At 45.0% G+C, this 21398-nt stretch overlaps 1 protein-coding gene across 1 annotated transcript in view; it reads right to left on the bottom strand.

Moving 5' to 3' along the window:
* Window positions 1–1850: 1850 nt before the first annotated feature.
* Window positions 1851–21398, bottom strand: part of GRIA3 (glutamate ionotropic receptor AMPA type subunit 3) — a 282660-nt gene continuing 263112 nt past the window's right edge. The window contains exons 16-17 of the mRNA XM_039238823.1: window positions 7557–7804; window positions 1851–2256 (exon numbers count right to left, since the gene is read on the bottom strand). Of these exons, the coding sequence (XP_039094754.1) occupies window positions 7559–7804 (246 nt within the window). The 3' untranslated portion in view covers window positions 1851–2256; window positions 7557–7558. The remainder of the gene's footprint in view (window positions 2257–7556; window positions 7805–21398) is intronic.

A 21398-nucleotide genomic window follows, 5' to 3' on the forward strand; every position in this document is an offset into this window, starting at 1 on the left:
TACAATTTTATTTACAAAATGTATTAAAACTTTGTACAATACCTCATGGCAATGAGGCTCCGTAGTTTATGCCCACACATGCAATTTACGCTTTTACGGCCATTAGTTGGCTTGGCAATTTTTCTGTTCACTGAAGTACAGCTTTAACAACAAAAAGAAAAGAATTGGAAAAAAAATCCTCAAGTGACTACCGCCAAACTCCCATAGCTTGAAGTTAGTAGCAGAAATTTGAAGCAATCAATTTTTTTAAACATGCAAGTTTTTAAAAAATAACAAACCAATTTACCCGCCTCTTCATTCCCAGCAAAGTTTCCTCTGAAAAACTGATTTGAGTCCATAAACATACATTTCTCTTTATACAGTGCCTATGAAAACATTTGTGTGTAGGTTGGTCCATTTTGTTTTATACAACGTCATATTTGCACAGCGTTAGCTTCCTGCTCTGGACATTATAGCATTCAGAAGTTGAAAATCACAGTTTCATGAAAACAAAACGAAAACGAAAACACAACAGCTTTCTTTTTTTTTGTTTTTTGTTTTTTGTTTTTTGTTCAATACCATTTAAAATTTGACAGGTGAGTTACTCTCTTATGACACCATTTTTGGAATGAAAGTTTATATTACACTTTTCTGGAAACGTTTCATCGGAACGAGACTTCTTCCTTCCTTTTCTGAAGATGAGAGCAAATGGGCAGCGAGTCAACTAGGCTTCTAAAGGTCACCCTTGGGAAATGAACTCAAGCTCCTGGGTTTTGCAGTCTGGAAACTTCCCAATGCACGTCACTGATGAGAGCAAACTACTGAACTACAGAAAGCATACGTCATTATATAGGAGGTAATTAGTGAGCGGAGACTATTTCCTCTGACTGTTCTGATGATGCCAACGGCAGGTACGCAGTTAGTTACTTGAGAGCCCGTGGGGCAGTGGCGCGATCTTCTGAGACAGTCAGTAGTGAGACTGCTCCGAGCAAGGACCTGGGAGTGATGCTGAGGCCCTCGGTTTAGCAGTGGGTTTGGGAATGCATTTTAGTCTTTGCAAACTAGAAAAGGACACATGCAGTCCGACGGAGAGCCACGGGCAGTCACAGGCAACAGCTGGGAAGACAGACCTAGCTGGAGCAAAGCCAGACCGAGAACCGTGGCCTGAACCCACCGGCCTGCCTTGCAACGCGGTCCTGTCTCCGCGATGTACACTTGAAAGGCATACTTAGCAGAGAAAAGCGGAGCTAAACACAGTGTTGTTTCTGAGAAAGATATCCTAAACACATTTGGGAGTGTAGGCAGCATTTCCCTCACCTCAATGCCAAAGACTCAGCTATATTGACTTAAAACGCACACCGCAGCAAGAAAAACAGACCTGTGAGCTGCAATTCCAGGCTTCTGGGAAAGCCCCGGGATCCGCTGTAGGAAAGCACCGAGAGGTACGCCTGATCGTGCCCCGCCCCTTGCTACACACACAAGTCCATTTCGAAAGCTCTGGGAATCCCTTCACCGGGTGGGAAGTTATCAAAGCATTCACACAAAACCGTTTCAAGAACACAGAGAAGTCACGGTTGAGTCCCTTTTCCAAAAGTGTTTGAATTTTCTTAAGTGTTGCATTTACATTCTAAAGATATACACATTTCAGCAACGTTGAAAGGAAATAGGGTGCACAGAACATCACTACCGACAGGAAATACCAAAAACATCTGGTCAGCAGATCCTAGAAGAAATGCCAGTCTGTCTTCCCAAACACAGGGAGTCAGAGATTTTTTTTTTTTTCAATCAGGAAGAGTTAATTATTTTAGCTGAGATGGGCCTATTTGCTGAATTGGAATTTTAAACCTGTGTGCGTGCGTGCGTGTGTGTGCGTGTATGTGTGTGTGTGTGTGTGTGTGTGTGTATTAAAGAACATGGTGTTTGTATACCGAGCAGTGGTATCAAAGAATGGCTTTTGTTGAACTGACTTTTTGTAATACGATTTTTTTTTCCGCATACTGGAATCTTGCATGTCCATGTTTTTGTTGGTTTTATTTTAATTTGTTTTCAAGCAAAGCAAAACGATTTCAGTGATGGTTTGCATTGTCGCGAGTCTCAGAGTGTTCCATAAGGCACTGAAGGGAAAAACAATCCGTTTTTCCTATTGAAAGGTCATTGCACCATCAACAATATTCGTGTCATGCCCGACACCAGGGAGAGTGAAGTCTGGCTCAGGATCCTTGAAGCGGCCACGTTTTCGGCAATTCCTCTCATCACATGCCTCCAGCGGGGCGGGATCTGCAAAGGCAAGGGGGAAACTTACATTTGAACGGGCTTTCTTGGAGGGCTTGCACAGTCTATTGTGGCTCAGTCTATCTTGGACAAGAACCGTGAACGTTTTTCCAGTTGGGCATCCCTGGGGCTGCCCCCCGCTTGACTGGCTTTAAGCCACAAGTCTGTGTAAATTCTTTCACCTGATGCAAATGCTTTGCAATGGGTCAAGCTAGGTTCCTCCTCTACCGGGCATTGCACCAGGGAACATACAGGTGTCGCGTGGCATCTGACTTCGGGCACTGATCACCTGGGAGGCGGGTATGCGCGGAAGCCTTAGTCGCACCTAGATACAGATATTCAGGACAACTAACCTGCGGAGTGTATTCTGACTGCAGACCCTGCGACAGAGGACTGTTTACCTAAGGCAGAGGACAAGCAGTGCTCTGTGACTTGCTCGCCTGAACTCCGTTTGACTGTGAGAAGGAAATGTGCCGTTCACTGTCCGAGAGTGACAGCTTGTCTCTCTCAATACCTACAACCTTAGCTATTCAAATCTGAAAACGGCACATGGACTTCAAAGAGACAGCACATTCCAGATAGGGGCCAGAACAGTGACACCCATGAAGGGGCTTGGTTGGCATCCATGGGGTCTTTACCCAGATATTATGGACCTGTTTGGGAGGCTGATGCTGCCTTCCTGTAGGAGGTATTCACTAGTGCAGGGGCTTCATCTACCCCTGACTCTGAAGACTTAAGGGAACGTTCTTGCCTCGTCTTCAAGCTCACTTCCCTCTTCTCCAGCCTTTCCCTGTACATGAAGGGAACCCTTCATTTTGTCTTGAGCTAACAATGAATTTTGCCCAAGGGAATGACAGTCATGTTCCACCACTGGCCCTGGAAGGAAAGTATCTGTTAAGAAGAATGTCAAAGAGGCACCCTAAGGCCAAAAGTGCCCGAAGAGGCAGAATGAGAGGAACATGGAAACCTCTTCCTTGGACACTCTCGAGTCCAGAGTCATATCTATCTCAGAAGCTTGCAGAAATTTTGTATCTAGAGCGGAAAGATCACAGTCCCCATCCTCCGTCCTCATTGGCCATGGCTTGACATTTCATAGCTGCATAACCTTGGGACACTCCTCTACCTCTCACTGCCTCTGTTTCCTGCTTTTAAATGGGGATCAATGAAGTGTCATCACTGAGAAGTCCTCTGGGGACAAAGAACATGACCACCTCAGTTATCTGGAACGTGTTTTCCACGTAACCTTAAGATGAACTCATCAAGCGGGAAGATTTCCCCAGCAAGAGTGTCTATGCATAGGCTGCAGAAGGAACATTGATCCTTCTGAAAATGGACTGCATGAATGAATTTAACATTTTCTGGGAAGACTAAACAGAAGCATCGTAGGGGAAACATGGAAATCTTTCCCCTGAACTTCAGGCAGCTTGAGGTCTTGAAAATGAGAAGCGTTTAAAAATAGTGTTGAAGAAACCAAAGAAGCCACGAGTAGTTCTTGCTGGCAACGAGGAAGTTGGGAAGAATCTCAAGATGATTAGCAGAGTCAACCTTGGGACGCAGTGACTCTGGGACCCTTGGCAGTCAGTCACCTGCCAAGACACGCTTGGTGGCCACGCTTCCGGGAGTTGGGCAGTAGCCCAGAGAGGTAACAGGCAGTCAGGAGGCTGTATGCTCCCTCCTGGGCTCTAGCTCTGAGGCTGAGGCGCACCTTCCCACCAGTCCAATAATTCTGACTATTCTCACCCATACAGAAGGAGAGATGATTCCCTCCTCGTTCAAGGGTGTTTTTTTTTTTAAGTTTATTTATTTTTGAAAGAGAGTGAGAGCACAGGTGCGGGAGTGGGGGAGAGGGAGAGGGAGCGAGAGCACAGAGCCCGGCGAGGGGTTCAAACGCAAGAATGGTGAGATCATGATCTGCGCCGAAATCAAGAGTCCAGGAGTCAGACAGATACCCGACTGAGCCACCTAGGTTCCCCAAGGGTGCTTTTCATTAACCAGGTTTCAGCTTGATCATATTTTTGCAGGTGATTTGCCCTGGGGTCATGTTTCCTCAAGAATTACTGGCATCCCTAACTCCTAAGGCTGGCTCTGATAATTAGCAATAAAAGTAACATCTCAGGGTGCCTCTTGATCTTTGTGCCCCTGCATAGACCTTGACAGATCTAGGCCAACTCGGAGAACTGGAAGCCTAAGAACTAGGTAACAAATTAGAAATCACCAAGATACCTTCCAGAACTTCCTGGGAATTAAAAGATGAATGGATAAAGGGCTCACCCTTCACTTAACCAACGCTCCCCTACCATTACATGACCGAACTGGCTGAGAACAGCAGAGAGGTTTCTGTTTCCTGCTCAGTTGGCTTTTGTGCCTCTTGGCCTGATCCATGGGAGGATTCTTCTGGCATCCTGTGAGGCCTCTGCTTCTTGTCTGGAGACCTCACATGGACTCGGAGGACAGATTTGTTTGCAGAGGCTTTCCCCAGCTTTTCTTTTCATCCTGGGGATAGTTGCCAAGGTGCTAGCTAACTGGGCTGTAACCACATTGTCACTGATGTCTATTAAAATGTGCTTTGTGTGTCATTTAGTCTGAATTTTGCTTCGCAAAATGGATCAACCAACGTGACTAAAGAAGAGAGAGCGAGCCAGAAATTGTGGCAATTTCCCTTCTGGGCCTCTACTTTCGAACTGCAACATTGTGCCCACAGGCTTGCTGACCCTAAGTTTTTTTCTTTCCCTTCCTCTCTTTCTCTCTCTTTTTCCTTCTGTCTCTATCTCTCTGTCTGTCTTTTCTTTCTCCTCTGTCCCTCCCTCCCTCTTCCCTTTCTTTCCTTAAGTTCCATGTCCTGAGACAGTTCTCTCTAGAATCTTACTACTTGCTGGACCAGCAGCATCAACAACGCCTGGGAGGCTGTGAGAAGTGTAAACTCTCAGGCAGCACCCCAAATTTACTGAATCAGATCTGCATTTTTAAAAAGTTTATGTATTTATATTTTTGAGAGCGAGCACAAGCAGAGGAGGGGCAGAGAGAAGGAGAGACAGAATCTCAAGCAGGCTCCATGCCATCAGCACAGATGCCAGATGTGGGGCTCGAACTCATGAGCTGCGAGAACACGACTTTACCGGAGATCAAGAGTCAGATGCTTAACTGGCTGAGCCGCCCAGGCGCCCCAGCATCTGCATTTTTATAATGTGGTGGTTCACAAGGCACACTGACATTTAAGAAACACTCCTCTGGGGCTTGAATGAGAAATTGAGGCTATGGTGATCGAGGAGCAGAGACATAGAGTCTCAGATGGAATGGCTGCTAATAAAGAGGGTCTGGAGGCTGTGTGACCCTGAGTCCTGATACCTGTCTCAGAAGGATTTTCTGGGGAAAATAGGAGAGAATGACTATATGACTTGGTGTCGAATGCCTAAGTGAGATGTATGCCTTTTTTGTAAAAAAGTGGGACACAGACTTTGGGTCTGCTCTCCACTTGACTAGATCCCATTGGAATTTCAAGGTCCCTGGAGACTACCAGGCCACTGGTGGTTAGAGGCAAAATGGCTTTGTGAAGAGACAATAGCTGGAGGAAGGAGAGGGGCTGGGTTCTAGTCCTGGAACTGCCATGACCTAGTTGTGTTGCCTTGAGCAAGTCACTCAGTATGACTGGATCTTAGTTTCCCGAAAGGAATACACTTTGCGACCCATAACCTCAAAAGAGGCAATAGATGTGAGAGTGGATTTCAGATTTCTTCTTCTTCTTCTTCTTTTTTTTTTTTTTTTGGATGCCAGTATCTCAGAATTTGGGTTAATTAAGGTAAGCTGAAATTGCCCACGCACTACCCTATGAAAAAGCAGATCATGTGCTCCAAATTGTAACGGACCTATAGAAGCTACTCAAGAGTAAAATATTTTAAGCACCCTGGAACATTAAACACTTGCACACAAACAACACTAATCACAGATGAATCCATGTACCGCACAGTCAGCGATGCGCTGGGAACACTCAGTGCGTTAGGTCAGTGTACTGGGTATGTGTGGCACAGGGCTGCGGTCTACAGCAGGAAAGAACAACCAGCAACTTCCTGAAACAAGATAATACTTTCTATGGTGAAGACACAGGATTTATTTGGATGAAATAGTATTTAAAAATGGGCTGAATTTAGTTCCATGATATGAAATACAAGGGGATCAAAAACACAGATACTGCATTTGTAGAAATTCAAGCGCATTCAGGAAACTCATGGTATCCTTGACTCATGGGGTAAAAAATCTCCCACTTGAAATAAGGGCCCGAAGTTGCTGATTGTTCTCTTCGCTTTCAGAGAGGCATGTTGGTGACGACAGATGCACTTGAAGGTAACAACAAGACTGTATTCTTTTAAACACTTCCAGAACGGACAGATAGATGATGATCCTACTTTGAGCTTGCCTTTGAACATGTCTGAATTGTTGGTTAGAGGAGGGCCGGGGGGTTGGCTGTAGCTCCCAGAGTCAAGGTGGCACCAATCAGGTTTATCTAAGTATGGATTTGGGGCAGCCAACAGCAGGGAGCCTCAACGGTTCTTTGAGAAACACTTACCTGAATATACTTCCAAGTAAGGGACAACAAAGGAACTCAAAGATTAAAGAAATGGTCCAGGCTTACACTTAAGAGACCCGCCATGCCCTTACGGAAGTACTGCTTTTCTGAAGGTGACAGTGCCCTGCCTCAATTCCTCATTATACCGTTAGTTCCAGAACAGCTGCTTTCTGCAGAACTGCGCTGTCCAGTATGGCAGCCGCATGTGACTACTGAACCCTCAATAGGTGGGTAGGACACATTGAGATGTACCATAAGGATAAAACACACCCCAGATTTCCAAGGCTTAGGGTGAAGAAAATGACGTAAAACCTTTCATTCGTTTTATACATCAGTAACATGTAGAAGGGATATCTTGGATATATTGGGTTAAATAAAATGTCTCATTAAATTAATTTCACTTGCATTACTTTAAAAAAGTGTGGCTACTAGAGTGTCTCAGATTACACCCGTGGCTCACATGCATGCCTCACAAATATTTCACTGAACAGTGCAGCTCTAGAGAATTTCTTGTCCTTTTGGGTTGCAGACCACGGTATAATTACTACTGTGCTACTAGAAAAGTACTACTGCCCCACGAGAAAGCACAACCATTGTCTTCAGAGAATCAAATGGTTGCAAAGACTAGACAATACTTGAAACAATAAACCGAAGGGGGAAAAAAAAAACACAAAGAAAGAAAAAAGAGAGAGAGATTCACATACAGTCATGTAAGGCTGATTAGTTTACTAGACCTTGACCGTACCCCTAGATCTTAACACTCTCTGTTCCATACACGTTGTAGCCTTCTCTGTATGTAGCGTAATTTTGAGTGTTGGTGGCAGGAGCAGGCTTAAAGTTTTGGGTGTTCTTTGTGAGTTTCATGCGTTTGGACTCTGCCCGTGATTTGTAACAGAATTCTATCAAAGCCACCATCATGGCCAGCCCCAGACCTCCGACAAGTATATAGAAAACGCCTGCCACATTGCTCAGGCTCAGAGCGCTGGTCTTGTCCTAAGAGAAATGAACAACGCGATTAGTTCTTGGGGGAAAAAAAAAGCGATGGGACATTATAACACATGACAACAATACAGGATAGTTCTAAGTTCGTAAAACAACTAAACATTGATGTGAGTGTTATGGTTCGACTCTGGCAACCGGCTGCTGTTTCACAATGGCCCGCGAGATGGTAGATTGTGCTTCTGTTCACGCTTGTGACCCTCACCTACATGTTCTTTTATTTGGACTCCTTAATTCCTTTGGTGCCTCCAAATGGTGTCAGCAACTAAATAAAACAGCACTTGGCCACGGGAGCAAAAGCATAAACACGAGCACAATGTGTTCCTCTGCCGGCCTCAAGGCGCCCTTTGCCAGAGTTGAGCTGTGGCATAATCTCTATAAATGTTAACACTCTTCTCATTTGGGGACTTGAAGCACTCTTTCCCCTCTCTGGCCCGCAACACCCCTTTCTCCCTTGTTCTCCCTGCGACAACCTTGTCAACAACTTGTCTTTGAGATACCAGGTGAGAATATTAGAGGTTCCTGATACTCTTGTCTGGGGAGTTACTTCACAAGGGCTTGTTTAAAAGGGATTAGCTCTCCCCTTTCCCCTGGTGGCTGGGAAATTGCTCCCTTCGGGGACTGGTTGCTAAGTTCTCATCCTCAGGGCGGCAAGTCTTTGTGCTGCTGGAACCAGGACACAGCATAAAGAGCTGGCTCCCTTCCGTCTTCCTGAGAGTTTAAGGAAACTGTCAGGACGACCCACTGGGTCCTGAATTGGCTCCACACACCAATCAGAAAGCTTCTCCAGGAGGCTGATGATTAAAAAAAAAAAACAACATATATATATATATATATATATATATATATATATATATATCCAGCTCATTTTTAGCTTTACTCCAGGGAATGTAGTAAGTAATTAAAAAAAAAAATACTATGCTTATCTGTTTTCTATTTAAAATGGGGGAAAAAATCGAGGAAGCCGGTCAGTGACTTTCAGGTCAAACTGTGCACATCTGACTAAGCTAACTGCCTGTGTGAAAAAGCAAAGACTGAACTGCTGAACAATGGAAAGAAAAAAGTTGGTGCCTTGAGCCCTACCTTGAGGTAGGACACACCAAGGGCCAGGAGCCTTTCTTTGAAAAAAATAAAATAAAATAGCATTTTGTAGTCTTTTTAGAGGGAATGTAACCATTTTGCTGCTGAATGCAATTAAACGGAATACCCACATTGTTAAGTCGGTGAATTGAATATCTTATTCAGATGGCAACACGGTGAGCAGATAGTGGCCACAGCTGACACTCAGCACTCCCGTGGCTCATCTAGTCCTGGTACCACTTAAAGAATTAAATGAAGAGATGATATGGCCATGTCCTGATGCTATATTTATAGGAGCCAGTCCCATACTTGTTTACCTCAATAAAAAGGCCAATTGGAATCGAAGTGCATGGCCGGGGAGGGGCGGGACATGCGTGCCTCATGTCTACAGCGAACTTGCAAATTGTCACTCTTCCAGGGCGAACGACAGGTAACTGAAGAAGCGGTAAGAGTTTCTGTCGCTTGTGAAACAGTGGCTCATTTCCTTAAGGAGGCCGGTGAGGCTATCTGCGAGGAGGCTCCCCGGTCCATCAGGAGATGGACCAGGCCTGGTAACCCTCTCTCTGCCATGGGGTTATTCTATGTATGAGGTATTTGATGGGGGGGGGACGTGGCCTTTCACAGAACCCATGTTGCGCGCTGTAGCAACATGAAGAGTTTCGTGTTCCTGGTATTTAAGCTTCGTAGAATTTCCTGTGGTGGGATGTGGAAAACCAGTAGCAAAATGGTTCACGGCACAGGGAAAATGAGTGGCACTTCATGAAATGAATTAACTGATACCACAATATTAGTTCAAAAAAAGGCGAGGCAAAAAACTGAAACTAAAAAGAACTTTCTTAGGGGAGCAAAGGGGGGCAGGAAGGAGGCGGGGAAGAGTGTTTCATGCTTCTCAGTGTGATGTTATCCTGACAATGTATACCCTCAAGGAGCATGCGACTCAATTTCAAAAGTATTACGTACAGAGATTCAAGTGACACCTTTGGAAGAGAGGAGTGTGACAGACTTAATGATATTCGAGATCCAAATAGGTGCTGAACTCAATACGACAGCAGCTGGGAGGAGGCTAAGCATTCTGCTTACAGAGACCGGTCTTTGTCATTTATGTCTTTGACTGTTTTCGGATGGGACCGACATAATGTATCAATAACCAAAGGAATTTACAACTACAAAGTCTCTGACACTGTAACAGGTAAAGAAAAAGTACTGTCACAACTGGATCTTTTTTTTTTTTTTTTTTTTTTGGGTTGTTGTGGTTGTTAGATTTTTCTCTTTGAGTTTTCGAAATGTGAAATACAGTAAAACCCCCTTATAACACAGCTCGGTATTTTACAGCTTTGGAAGCGCGCTGGGCCGGATTGCGTCGCCATGCCAACAATTGCTCCTTCCGGGTCAATGGTTGATGTCACGTGGCAGGCCTGGAGGCTGCTGCGGGCCTGGTCCCTTTAGCGCCGGTGTTATAAAGGGGTCCCACTGTGTCAGGGAGTGTGTGTTGGGAAGGAAAGCCGTTTGGGGGTGGAAAATAAACAGTGGTTCAAAACGTGATTGCTAATCAGTACAAAAAGACCTTCAGCGACTGACCTTACTCCCGGAGTCCTTGGCTCCACACTCCCCCTTATCGTACCACCATTTGTTTTTCAGCTTGTCTAAGATGCCTTGTTCACTGAGTTTCAATACTGCAAGGTTTACAGGCGTTCTTCACGTGGGAAATAACATAAATAACATTATATTATGTTATTTTATGTTATTCAAGCTTCAAACTACTTTAAAACTATAGAAAGCGATAAAGCAGGGGGCCCTGGCCACAGAGTAATTTTAGACACTGCAGGCAACCTGAGCATTACCTTATAAAAAGTTAACACTACAGCAACGCTATGTTTACCAGGGCCTGCCCATATCGCTTTGAGTAATCGGCACACACTGTTAAATAATGAGGATAGGAAAAAACAAAGGCACTCCTCGGATAGGCTGTGTGTGGTGAGGAGGGGGGGGTCTCCCCTCAGGTGACAATCGTCGGCGGCAGCTTGCGGTAGCTTTGTGACGGAGGTTGGGTTAGGTTTGATCTAACCGGGTGTCTTGTTGTACTTCCAGACAGAAAGCGAGTTGTATGGAGGAGCGGGGGGAAGGGGGGGGGGCTGGAAGGGGAAGCGTTTCCAGATGCAGAACAAGACAGAAGAATGAGTCTGAATAGGACATAGATTCTACGGGAGTAACATGCCTTCTGACGAGTTGTCGTCTATTGCGCAGAGCTGTTGCCCAGATGCAAGTGATCTCAGGAAGAACTGTACTACACACAGATCGTCCCTCCACCAACTCTGAACCCGTACGCAGGGCCTGGTCTTAGAACTCATAGTATAATGTGGACCTCTGAGTTTTGGATGGGGGCACTTTCACCAGCAAGAGAACTGGCCTGTGGCTTGTTCTTGTTACTGACTGGCTGTCTCTCTGATAAGGCCGTAGGTCTGCGGTTAGCTCAGGTGAGCAGAGGGTGAACCAGGCTGTTTCAAAGTGGATTATTAATACGGCACGATCTAAAATGGCAAAGTGTGGGTAGAACCGTAGCGGAACAGTTCAGGTAAGCTGTTCTAGTAAGATAAGACGTCCTCAACTGAGAGGCTCCTACATCCCCAGGAGGCCGGCCACGACGTCCTAGCCTGCCACCTCTGAAAGCGCAAAGCCTGCGGTCAGAGCCACTGAGCAAACGCAGGAAACTCTACCGGTCCCCAGGTTAAGATTTCCTCCCTTCAAAATTTCTTCAGCTGTAAAATAGGAATAACGACCTTTACCTTGTCATCTTTCTAGAGCTAATGAACTTTAAATCAAGTATCTCTCATAACTTCAGATAAAAAATGCATTGTATATAGAGGGTGGCATCATCGTATCACGAGGCAATAAACTACCGCGTGTTCAGATTCACATGAACAATATTGCCAATACCGGTGCGTGTTATTCTGAATGCCACCAACTTAAAAGGAGGAAAGCAGCCACATTTCTGTTACTATGAACATGCCGTAGACTTTCTTAGCTCAGCTGGGGTGAGTTGGACCCACCAACATCTCCACTCACTGGTAAGACTTCCTGTAGTCACAGAGATCTGGCCTCTATCAGAGCAAGTCCCCCAAGCCTATTGCCTTTCTGTCCCCCTTGGCTGTTGAGAGCAGAGACACCGTCCCAGCCAGAGACATTCTGAGAAACGTGTCGTCACTTAAAAATAATATGCAGTTTCAGAGTCCTCGAGATTTGAAAAACCATAAACCTTGAGTGTCAGGGAGATGACCCTTTCTCCGTTGGTGCCGGACCTGACAGCCAGGATATCTGCATTTTGTATCTCACTGGCAAATTGAGGTCCTTGTTATACTTTAAACAAGTTCCTTCAATCAATGCCCAGAACCTTCGCCTTCTCAAATGCCAACCAGATTTGCTTGGGATGCAAAGCAACAGAAGATACTCAAATAAAACTTTGAGCCTCTTTAAGATATTCTTGGCGGTGAAAGTTAAGTCTTAGACTTTCACTCTTATTTACTTACTTTTAAAAATGTTTAGTTTTTAAAGGATCTCTACGCCCGACACGGGGCTCGAACTTACAACCCCAAGATCAAGAGTCTCGGAACTCTTGGTCTACCAACTAAGCCAGCCGGGCGCCCCAAGTCTAAGACTTTGAAAGGAAGGACAGGCCATCCGTGGCCCTGAGATCGGTGTTGGAACCACCTTCTCCCCTGCTGCCCACTGTTTGCTCCTCTTTGGTCTCTCCTCCCCCGTTAGAAGTTTTGTGTTATCACCGCCTGGCACCCAGGCTCAGATGGCGGGGAGATGCTTCCCAATGGCACCTGGGTGCCCGATTCCAGCAGGACCACAGGAAAAACTACAAAGCATGTTCTTCCCCCTTCCTGTCTTCCCCTCATCTTACGACCAAGGGTGCAGTGCCATGTTGCTCTCTGACTAAGCCCTTGCCGGTCCCTGGCCTCCCTCAAGGTACTATGTTCTTCAAATGACTTCACTCTGTTTCTTCAGTACAGTGGCTCTCGCTAGATCCCAGGAAGAGAGCCATCTGCTCTAAGGCGCTCACACTATGGTCCAATTAGAGGTCTCTCCCTAGAGACCCTGGGTTGTAAAGAAGCTTGTCAACCATTAAGGGAATGAGGTTGATAATAGCATTTGTTATACGTTGGTTTAGAGTAATAATTCTCAACGTGTGGTCCAAGAACCTCTGGGGATATCCCTGAAACCTTTTCGTCAGGGGGTCTGCCTGGTCAAAACTGTTTTTATAATAGCACCAAGACATTCCTCGCCCTTCTCACTCTCCTTGCCTCCTGAGGTACGGTGGAGTTTCCTGGAGGCTTCGTGACATGTGGTATTGCAACAGATCGAATGAAAGAGCAGAAATGAGAATCTTATTCTCTTACAGGAAGCCAGATATTAAAGCGACTTGTGAACTCATGGGACAGCGCCACGCCTTCCTAATTTTGTTTTGGAAAAGTATAGTTAGTTTTCATAAAACGCATGTCATTTATGTTAACATAGATTGGCTTTCTTGTCTTTAAAATAAATTAATGAATACATTCTTTTAAAATTGCATTTTAATTTCAGATATGGTAAATACTAGTAGGTAGAACACACATCAACAGCATCTTTTTGGAATTCCCTAGAAATTCTGAGCGTGTAAAGGGGTCTTGAAACAAAAGAGAGTTTGAGAAGTACGGATTTTGGAGGAGGGAAGGCTTTTCCCGTGCTGGGGCCTGCTCTGGGTCGCCACCCTCCACTCCTGCCAAAACCCAGGCTCCGCATGTCAGCAATTTAGAGTCCTACTTCTGACAAATGGCCTGTCCCCGGCGCGGGCCAGCCAGTGGCTTCCACAGAGCAGTACTTAACTGCTCTCCGTCTCTACGGCCTCTGCAGTCACAGCGGAGGTGAAGTTAGTGCAATGGTTCTTCGTCAGGGGTCACTTTGCCTCCAGGGGGATATTGGGCAATGTCTAGAGTCACTTTTCATTGTCACAGCTGGGTGAGGGGACAGTACGGGCATCTAGAGGGCAGAGGCCAGGGATGCCGCACAACGCCCTGCTTTGCGCAGGACAGCGTCCGCTAAGCCCCAAGCGTCAGCCGTGCCGAGGCTGTCCCAGAGCACCCAGACTTCATCCGATGCCCCGGGACTTTAGAGAAACCTGACAAATGATAGACTTCTAGAAGTTTAGCCTTTGATTGGGGGAGAAAAAAAATCACAGGGCTTGTGAAATCTGGCAGCGAACCAATGTGCGTTTGGGAACGTCTACATAAAAAGCAAGGAGAAAAACAAACATTCCAAGCAGCAGCCCAGCCAAGGAGCATAAAAGCGGTCATCAGAAATCACAGATAATACCACTTAACAAGGTTAGGCTAGCTGCCAAGAAAAGAAAATACTTTAAAGGCCCCAATCTCCGAGAACTGTTTGTTATTGCAGGGGGGAGGAAAATTCCGAGATGGCAGAGAAAAACTGCCATCATTTCCTCTCTTGCTGTACCTTACTGGATGTATTGCATGGCTCAGTCCAAATCAAATGACTGTATTGACACCCTCCCCCAACACACCCACACGTACGCACGCACACACAATTTGGTATTTTAGTATATGTGCTGCCGAAGCGAGCACTACAATTTGGTATTTTAAACAAAGAGGAATTAGGTGGGCATTTGGTCATCTAAACGTCACTTTCCCCCTGAAACCATTTCTGCTCCCCGCCTCAATATTTTCTTCCCTCCTGCCTCTTCTTCCTGGCCTTATGATTTACAGCCACGTCCTGTAACTCCCACTGGACCGTGTGCTTTTCAAGTGCGGGGACCATGGCTGAGGTATTTGTGTCCTTGCTTGGAATCATTGTCTCAATGAACACAGGTTTTGAATAGCTAACTCTCTTTTAGCGCTTTGTTTTTCAGCCTGGTGTCTCACAAAGTCATCATAATTATTATTATTGGTCGAGCTTAACGATCACTCTAAGAAAATAGGTTTATGGTCTCTACTTTGCAAGGAAAGAAATTGAGGCACAGAAAGGTTAAGCAATCTGCTCAAGCCTGCGCAGCAAATTATGGGGCAGGCCAGAGGGCAAATTACTGTATATTCAACTCTGCACTGTGCATTCTCCAACGGAACACACAAAAACGTAGCAGCCCTCCTTAGTTTTGCTCTTCGTGCTTGGATGTTCATAACGAAGTTTGTCTTTGGGGACTCCCGTACTCCAAGTAGCTATCAACCTCGCAAGGGCATATCTTGCAGCTGGGGCCGTTCCCATATCGCACTGCAGCGGTATGTCTCCAGGGGAAGGTTTCAGAGCAATTACTGCAGGCCCTTACCTAGTACCTAAGAGAATTGTAAGTCAGAAATATTTATTGTACTCACCTCAATAGAGAACAGAAAGAATTAAAAAAGTAGGTCAGATTCCTATCATGGAAATTAGTCAGGCATTCTTTCCTCTGAAGGGCTGGCCGTGAACCTTCTGCTGAGTACAGCCCTCCCAAGACAAAGGCAAGGGTCAGGGGGCTCAGGGAGAGAACAGGAGAGCCTGGTGATGTAATTTCAGGGGGTCTGGGAATGTCCCCCTGTCCTGAACTATTTTTCTCACGGGCACCTGAAATTCCGTCACGAGAATCACACCCCTATAGACGTGAACATCATTCCTTATTAAAATACAAAGCTTCTTGGGAAATGGGAAATGAACCGGAGTAACTTCTTACAAACTCCAACCCTTTGTCGCATTTTGTTTATACAGTGTTCAGGGAGGAAAAGAGTGTACAGCTCCCGTCAGGAGAGAACGGTGTGCCATACCCAAGTCATAGAAATGTATGCGGATTGTTGATCGGACGGAGAGGGTTAAGAGCAAATGTGAGTTAGAGAGTCATTTAAAAGGATGTGAAGGCAGTGCTGACCTGTGGTGGGGCAGTGGATCCTGGGTGTGAGGGACAGTCATGGAGTGGCATCTCTCTCTTGTTCTTTTTTAATAGAGGTAGTCATGTAATTCATAGCGCTCCGAAAAGGAGTTCTACTTTTGAAAAGAAAGAACACAACAACCCTAGCTGGCTGATACAGATGTGGGCTTATCTCTGCCATCCACACTGGGCAGTACCTCAGCTACAAAAGACTGTGCTCACTAATCCAAGGCATCCAGCCCCAGATGGCGGTTGCCCAAATTCCCAGCTCATTCCTGGGCGGTGCCAACCAGTTCAGTGTTATCTTAGTGATGGCCAGCATTATATCTGGAGACCGTTTTAGGATAAGAAGACCATTTTCTTTTCTGTGAAGGTAGACACTATTTAAGAAGAAAGTAACTAAAAATTTTGCTGTATTTCCAAAGAAGTGTCCAATTTATCTTTCAATTTTGAGTTCAGGAAATACACAAAATAGGGAGTTTGGAGCCATGAACAAAGAGAGAAATGTGCAGAGTGATGTGAGGGTACAGAGTCTCCCCAGAGTGGGAAAGAAGAAAAAATGGCCTAGTGAGTTAATGACCAAGCTGATCCCTCCAAATGATGATCCTAGAAGGTTTGGTGTAAAAATCTGTACTGTGGATATGTCTCTGAGCTTGAAAAATATAGGGACCTGGAGTGGAGTATGAGTTATTTACCCAAGAGACTGTGAGATATATTCTGCTCTCAATGGCTTCACTTCTCCTTTCCGAGCAGGGACACCTAAAGAGCAAATGTCTGCTTAATTAATAATGCCAGAAGATCTTCAATGGCGCCCATAGGAGGGATAGATATATGTGTAAATATGTAGGTTACAGAGAAAGACAAGGAGATCACAGAGAAGTAAAAGAACTATATGAGTAAGGGTGGTGTATTTGCATAATTAAGCACCTGCTCTAACAACACAATATCTGGATAATGAAAATGGAAGCTTATCACCACCTAAGCTGGAAGCCCTCCCCTCCCCTTATGCCTCATCCAAAACCTCACTTCAAGTTACTGACACTTGCTTCTTTGTACCTAGTGATTTTCTTTTTTTGAGTGACTTTTTAGAATTATCCTCAGCCCGGCGGAGGGAGGATATCCATCCTCTCTTTCACTGGCTTTTCTACCGAAGATATTTCAGGTTTTCATGGTGACAAGTCACCTTTCCCAATCGCTCACTTGCTTCCCTGGCTTTTTCTGGAAAACTCCTAGCATCGCTCAGGAAATCACAGGCCTGTGCAGACAGGCAGCTGTAGACATCTCTGCCCAGGTAGGTCTTGATTTATTAAGTTGAAGCCAATTGATGGCCAAGCAAGAGAAGATCCTTTGCTAGATGGAAGGATTTACTCTAAGGTTGTTTATATTCTTTTCTGTTAGTTATGTTGGGATTTGTGACCTCTCCATACAGTAGCTATTGGAGGTCATGGCAGTTTAAAATATGCCCTAGACTACACTAGAATCTGGAGACTTAAAAAAAAAGTCTCTATCTAATTCTTTTTACAGGACTTTCTGGATGCAGGTTTCTAGGAGAATGAGGGTTTAAGTTATTTCAATCCTTCTACCCTTGGATCAGCCTGAGCTTTCTTCACAACCTGGGAGCACGTGCATATGACTGCTGGCATTACTGGGCTCTGGCCACCCAAGCAACCCTCAGTCCCCAGGGGCAGCTCTGATGATTTGTAGTTATGCAGAGCTTAGTTGCTAGAGGCTCCCTCTGAGTGAGAATTTATATCTGTGTAGTTCACAAATGTAGCTCAAACCGATTTAACTCCTTGCTAATGAGATCATAATTTAATATAAGTGCAAAGAGCAAATTCAATAATGCACGCATATAATATTAGGAGTTGAAAGCTGTGAGTCATTTTACTAAGGGCCTAACAATGCTAGTGACTGAAACCTGCTGATGAGCATCTGGGCTAGGGAAACAGCTCCAGAAGTCACTTGTGGGTATGTGAGTGAAGCCAGGACATTTCCAGATGATAATCTCTCAAATTCAAAGGGATAGACCCCTTGATTCCACAAGTTGTGAATTTCACTGATGATCTCGGCCAAACCCGACCTTTGTCCAACCTCTCCCTGTGGAACAGGAATCCAAAAACATGATTGCTTGTGGAGTATCACACACACCCCAGTTTGTCTGGGAAGACTTGCTCAATTTGTCCCTGACGGAGAAAAGGGGCTCAGGGAAGTTGCTAAGTGTCTGGAGAAAACAGTTTTGATTAAAATGTGGCCACACATACTTCCCCAAGTCATAATGGGCATGATGCACTTGAAAACTCTGTTCGAGATCCATTAAAAATTCAAACTATCAAATTTGGTTGGATTTTATTACGTATAAATGTGCTTCCTTTGGTTCACCCCAATGACACCAAGAGAGAAAAGCATAGACTGAGAAGACAGAAACTTATCTCATGTTAGATCAGAAACCCACGACATGTGTTTCTGAAGATGTCAAGTTCATGCCCCCTGACTCTAGGCAAACTGTTCACTGGGAGTTGAATCTTATGGGTGCCAGTATCTTCTTTCTTCCCTGCTCCCCCTTGCCTCCCCATAGGCCTCTCTTGACCGTGAGCTATAGAAAGATAATCCGTCTTAACTTACACTCCATTAGATCACAACAAATGGGGACTGTACAGCAGACCTGAAAGCTGACTACCGGCTGCCATGCCAGGGCATATACCATCCTCTCCTAGCACGCATTCTAGCCTCCACTTATCTGCACTTCCCAGCCGTGATGCCAGATAGGACACGCCAGCAGAGTCCATCTCTCCCTCTCATTCTCTATCTCTTTTAGATGTAAAGTATGCTACTGCCTTAGTTTTATGTTTTGAGAAATATTTGCTTCAAGGCCAGATGAAATGAAGCTTTAAGGTGAATTTAGCACTTGGAACACACTTTTGCCACCTGTGACCAATGGGGATTTGCCTCATGTGCCAAGGGCCAAATGCTATACCGCTCTCTAGAAAGTCAAATGAGAATGGATTACAATTGTTCTCCATAAATTTTACCCCCCGCCCCCACTCCACCAGTTTCCCACCCGCATTGCATGTATTTCAATCATTTTCAAATCTTTCATGTTTCTTTTCCATGGCTGTCTTGCCTTTCGGAGAGTGTGGTTCTATAACCTTCTCTCCAAATGCAAGGAAACCAAATGATTTGGTCTTAGTGGGGCAGAAAGGGTATAGACACACACCGTTTCACTCTGCCACGGCAGCGGTGTCTTTCCTCTTGGCAATCGTAAAGCAGCATTCTTACCTTCAGGCCTTTCACTCCTGCTGCTCTTTCTGTAGCTCTGGTGTTGAACATTTGGTCATTATTTGTCAATAAGAAACACATTCAAGTTATCAGGGTAACACCAAAGGCAACTAATCATGTCTTAATCATACAAATCATGTTAAAGCCACGCAGTCAATTTAAAAAAAATCACTAGAATGGATTAATTAATATTTTTCTGGATTACATTTTTTTCCGGTGGTAGAATTTATTCTTTAACACCATCTGGCAAAATCAATGGTTTTAGCAGTCACTGGACTGGTTCAGTTCTTAAGGCAAAAAGGTCCCTTGCTTGAAGCAGCCACTTGAGAGAAAGTGAGGGTTTGCTCTTGGGAAGAAGACCTGAGTAAGTTCAAGGAGCAAATTTAGTCACTACCAGGAAAGAAAACGGTCAGGTTCTTCATACTTCCAGGAGGCAGCACCAGCACAGAGACATGCAAACCAACGAAGAGCATAATATACTCACCCTACTCCTTGATCCCAAACCAGCCTCGGTGATTCGCAGGAACTTCTTCTAAGCCCCAGGAAGTGCCATCGATCTGTAATGATTCTTGCCTACACACATAACAGTGTCAATAAAGAGTCATTGGGGTCCGTCTTAACCCTGGGCATCCAAAATGTCTACCTTTAGGGATGGCTTCTGCCAATAAAAAGGTCCATCTTGTTGCAGGTAAAAGGCAGATGCAGATTCACATCCGTTACCCAAGGCCCAAGAATGTCAAAGAATTCTGGGTGTGGAAGAGAAGCGGTTAAGAGACGGCGGCATAGGGGAGGAGGATTGTAGACATACATGGAAGAAGAAATACACACAAAACTGAGGATCTCATTTATACATATGGGAAACATAGCACCACCTCATTCATCTAAGTACCACCAAGTGGGAAGCCGAGGGCATTTGGAAGTGGGCTGTTCCAAAGTATAACTTTTTACTATCTTTGAATATGAGACTTGTTAAGCAAATGCATGAGGTTTAAAAAAGAAATGACCACTAGCGATTAGAAGTAAGGATGGGCTTGAATTTCTTAAAGAGAACAAACTCTTTCCAGGTGCTATGAAAGCACCCACGTGAAAAGAAACACAACTCATTTTCACCATAAGCCACGTTTTGAATTTCTGAAAGCAAGTTCCCTAAGTGCTTTCTTAGAGTCACATTGGTTAGTTTATTCTCATCCCTGTATATTTTTTAATATGACCCAGCTGCATTTCTCCATCAATATCCCAGAAATCATAATGATCATTCAACTACTTCTCTAATCAGTCAAAGTTTAACTGCATATCACATTGTCATCCCTTACTTCCCTATATGCCTTGCAAGTTAAGGCACCCATCATACAGCTCTCCTTCTAGTCAAGGGGCTCGGAATGGTTCCATTTAAACATTCTGCTCCAATGTTCCCCCAAAGCACAAGGCGTGCTGATTTTCAGCTTGGAAATGGACATATGGACACTGTAAGTCTGAATCCCCGGATGGAACTGAAACCAGGGCCGTATTACAGTGAGGTGGGGTAGGGCTTATAAAGCTTTGTCACCCCAGTCACAGATAGCTTGTTCCACAGACCAGTCCCCCTCTCGTAAGGTAAGGCTACACAGGAAATCTAAGCTGGTGCTGTCTCCCCAAGATTAAGGGAGTGAAGCAGGGTGAGTGGGGGTGGATCAGAAGAATTTGAAAGTCTGAGGTGACGGGCAGCTGTGGAGGGAGGCTGACTGTGCTTTTGTGGTAATTCAGCAGCTAAATCCCCATTCTGCTGTGATTCACAGCGACAGGCTTTCACTGGCTGTGTCCCAAACCCCCGGTGCTTGGGGTTTATCGCTGAAACAACCTACTGGCTCTTAATTACCGCGTTGGCGCACACGTTATAATACCGTGCTAACACAAAAGGGCGGTTTACAGGTTAAAGATTCCCCAACCACACCTCTAATTTTCATGATCCTTGCCTGGACATTCATGGTCCATCAAGAAAAGATCAGGTCTGATCTGTTGGGGTCAGGTTTGCCCAGGTTCAGGAAACTGGTGAAACCAAGCAGTATTTCAGTTCTAGCCTATCGGTCCGGCTCAGCGGCCACCTCGGTGACTCACCTTGTCTTAATCCCCCGTATTCAGAAAATGAAATAAATGTCTATTTCATTAGGTTAAGCATGTGCACATTTAAAACAGCCTGAAAAAATTGCTGGTTCTTTCCAAAGAGGAGTAACTTTTGGAGACTAGTCTTAGAACGCATGATGTCTCATGTCAGGGAGTTAAAGTCAACAATTGAATATAATTGCCCATCTTAGCATTATTTTAAGGTTGCAGGAGAGAGTCTGAGAGATTATTACAGGGTTT

This window comes from Hyaena hyaena, unplaced genomic scaffold (genome assembly GCF_003009895.1).
Source record: "Hyaena hyaena isolate Hyena2069 unplaced genomic scaffold, ASM300989v1 scaffold_147, whole genome shotgun sequence".
NCBI classification, from domain to species: domain Eukaryota; kingdom Metazoa; phylum Chordata; class Mammalia; order Carnivora; family Hyaenidae; genus Hyaena; species Hyaena hyaena.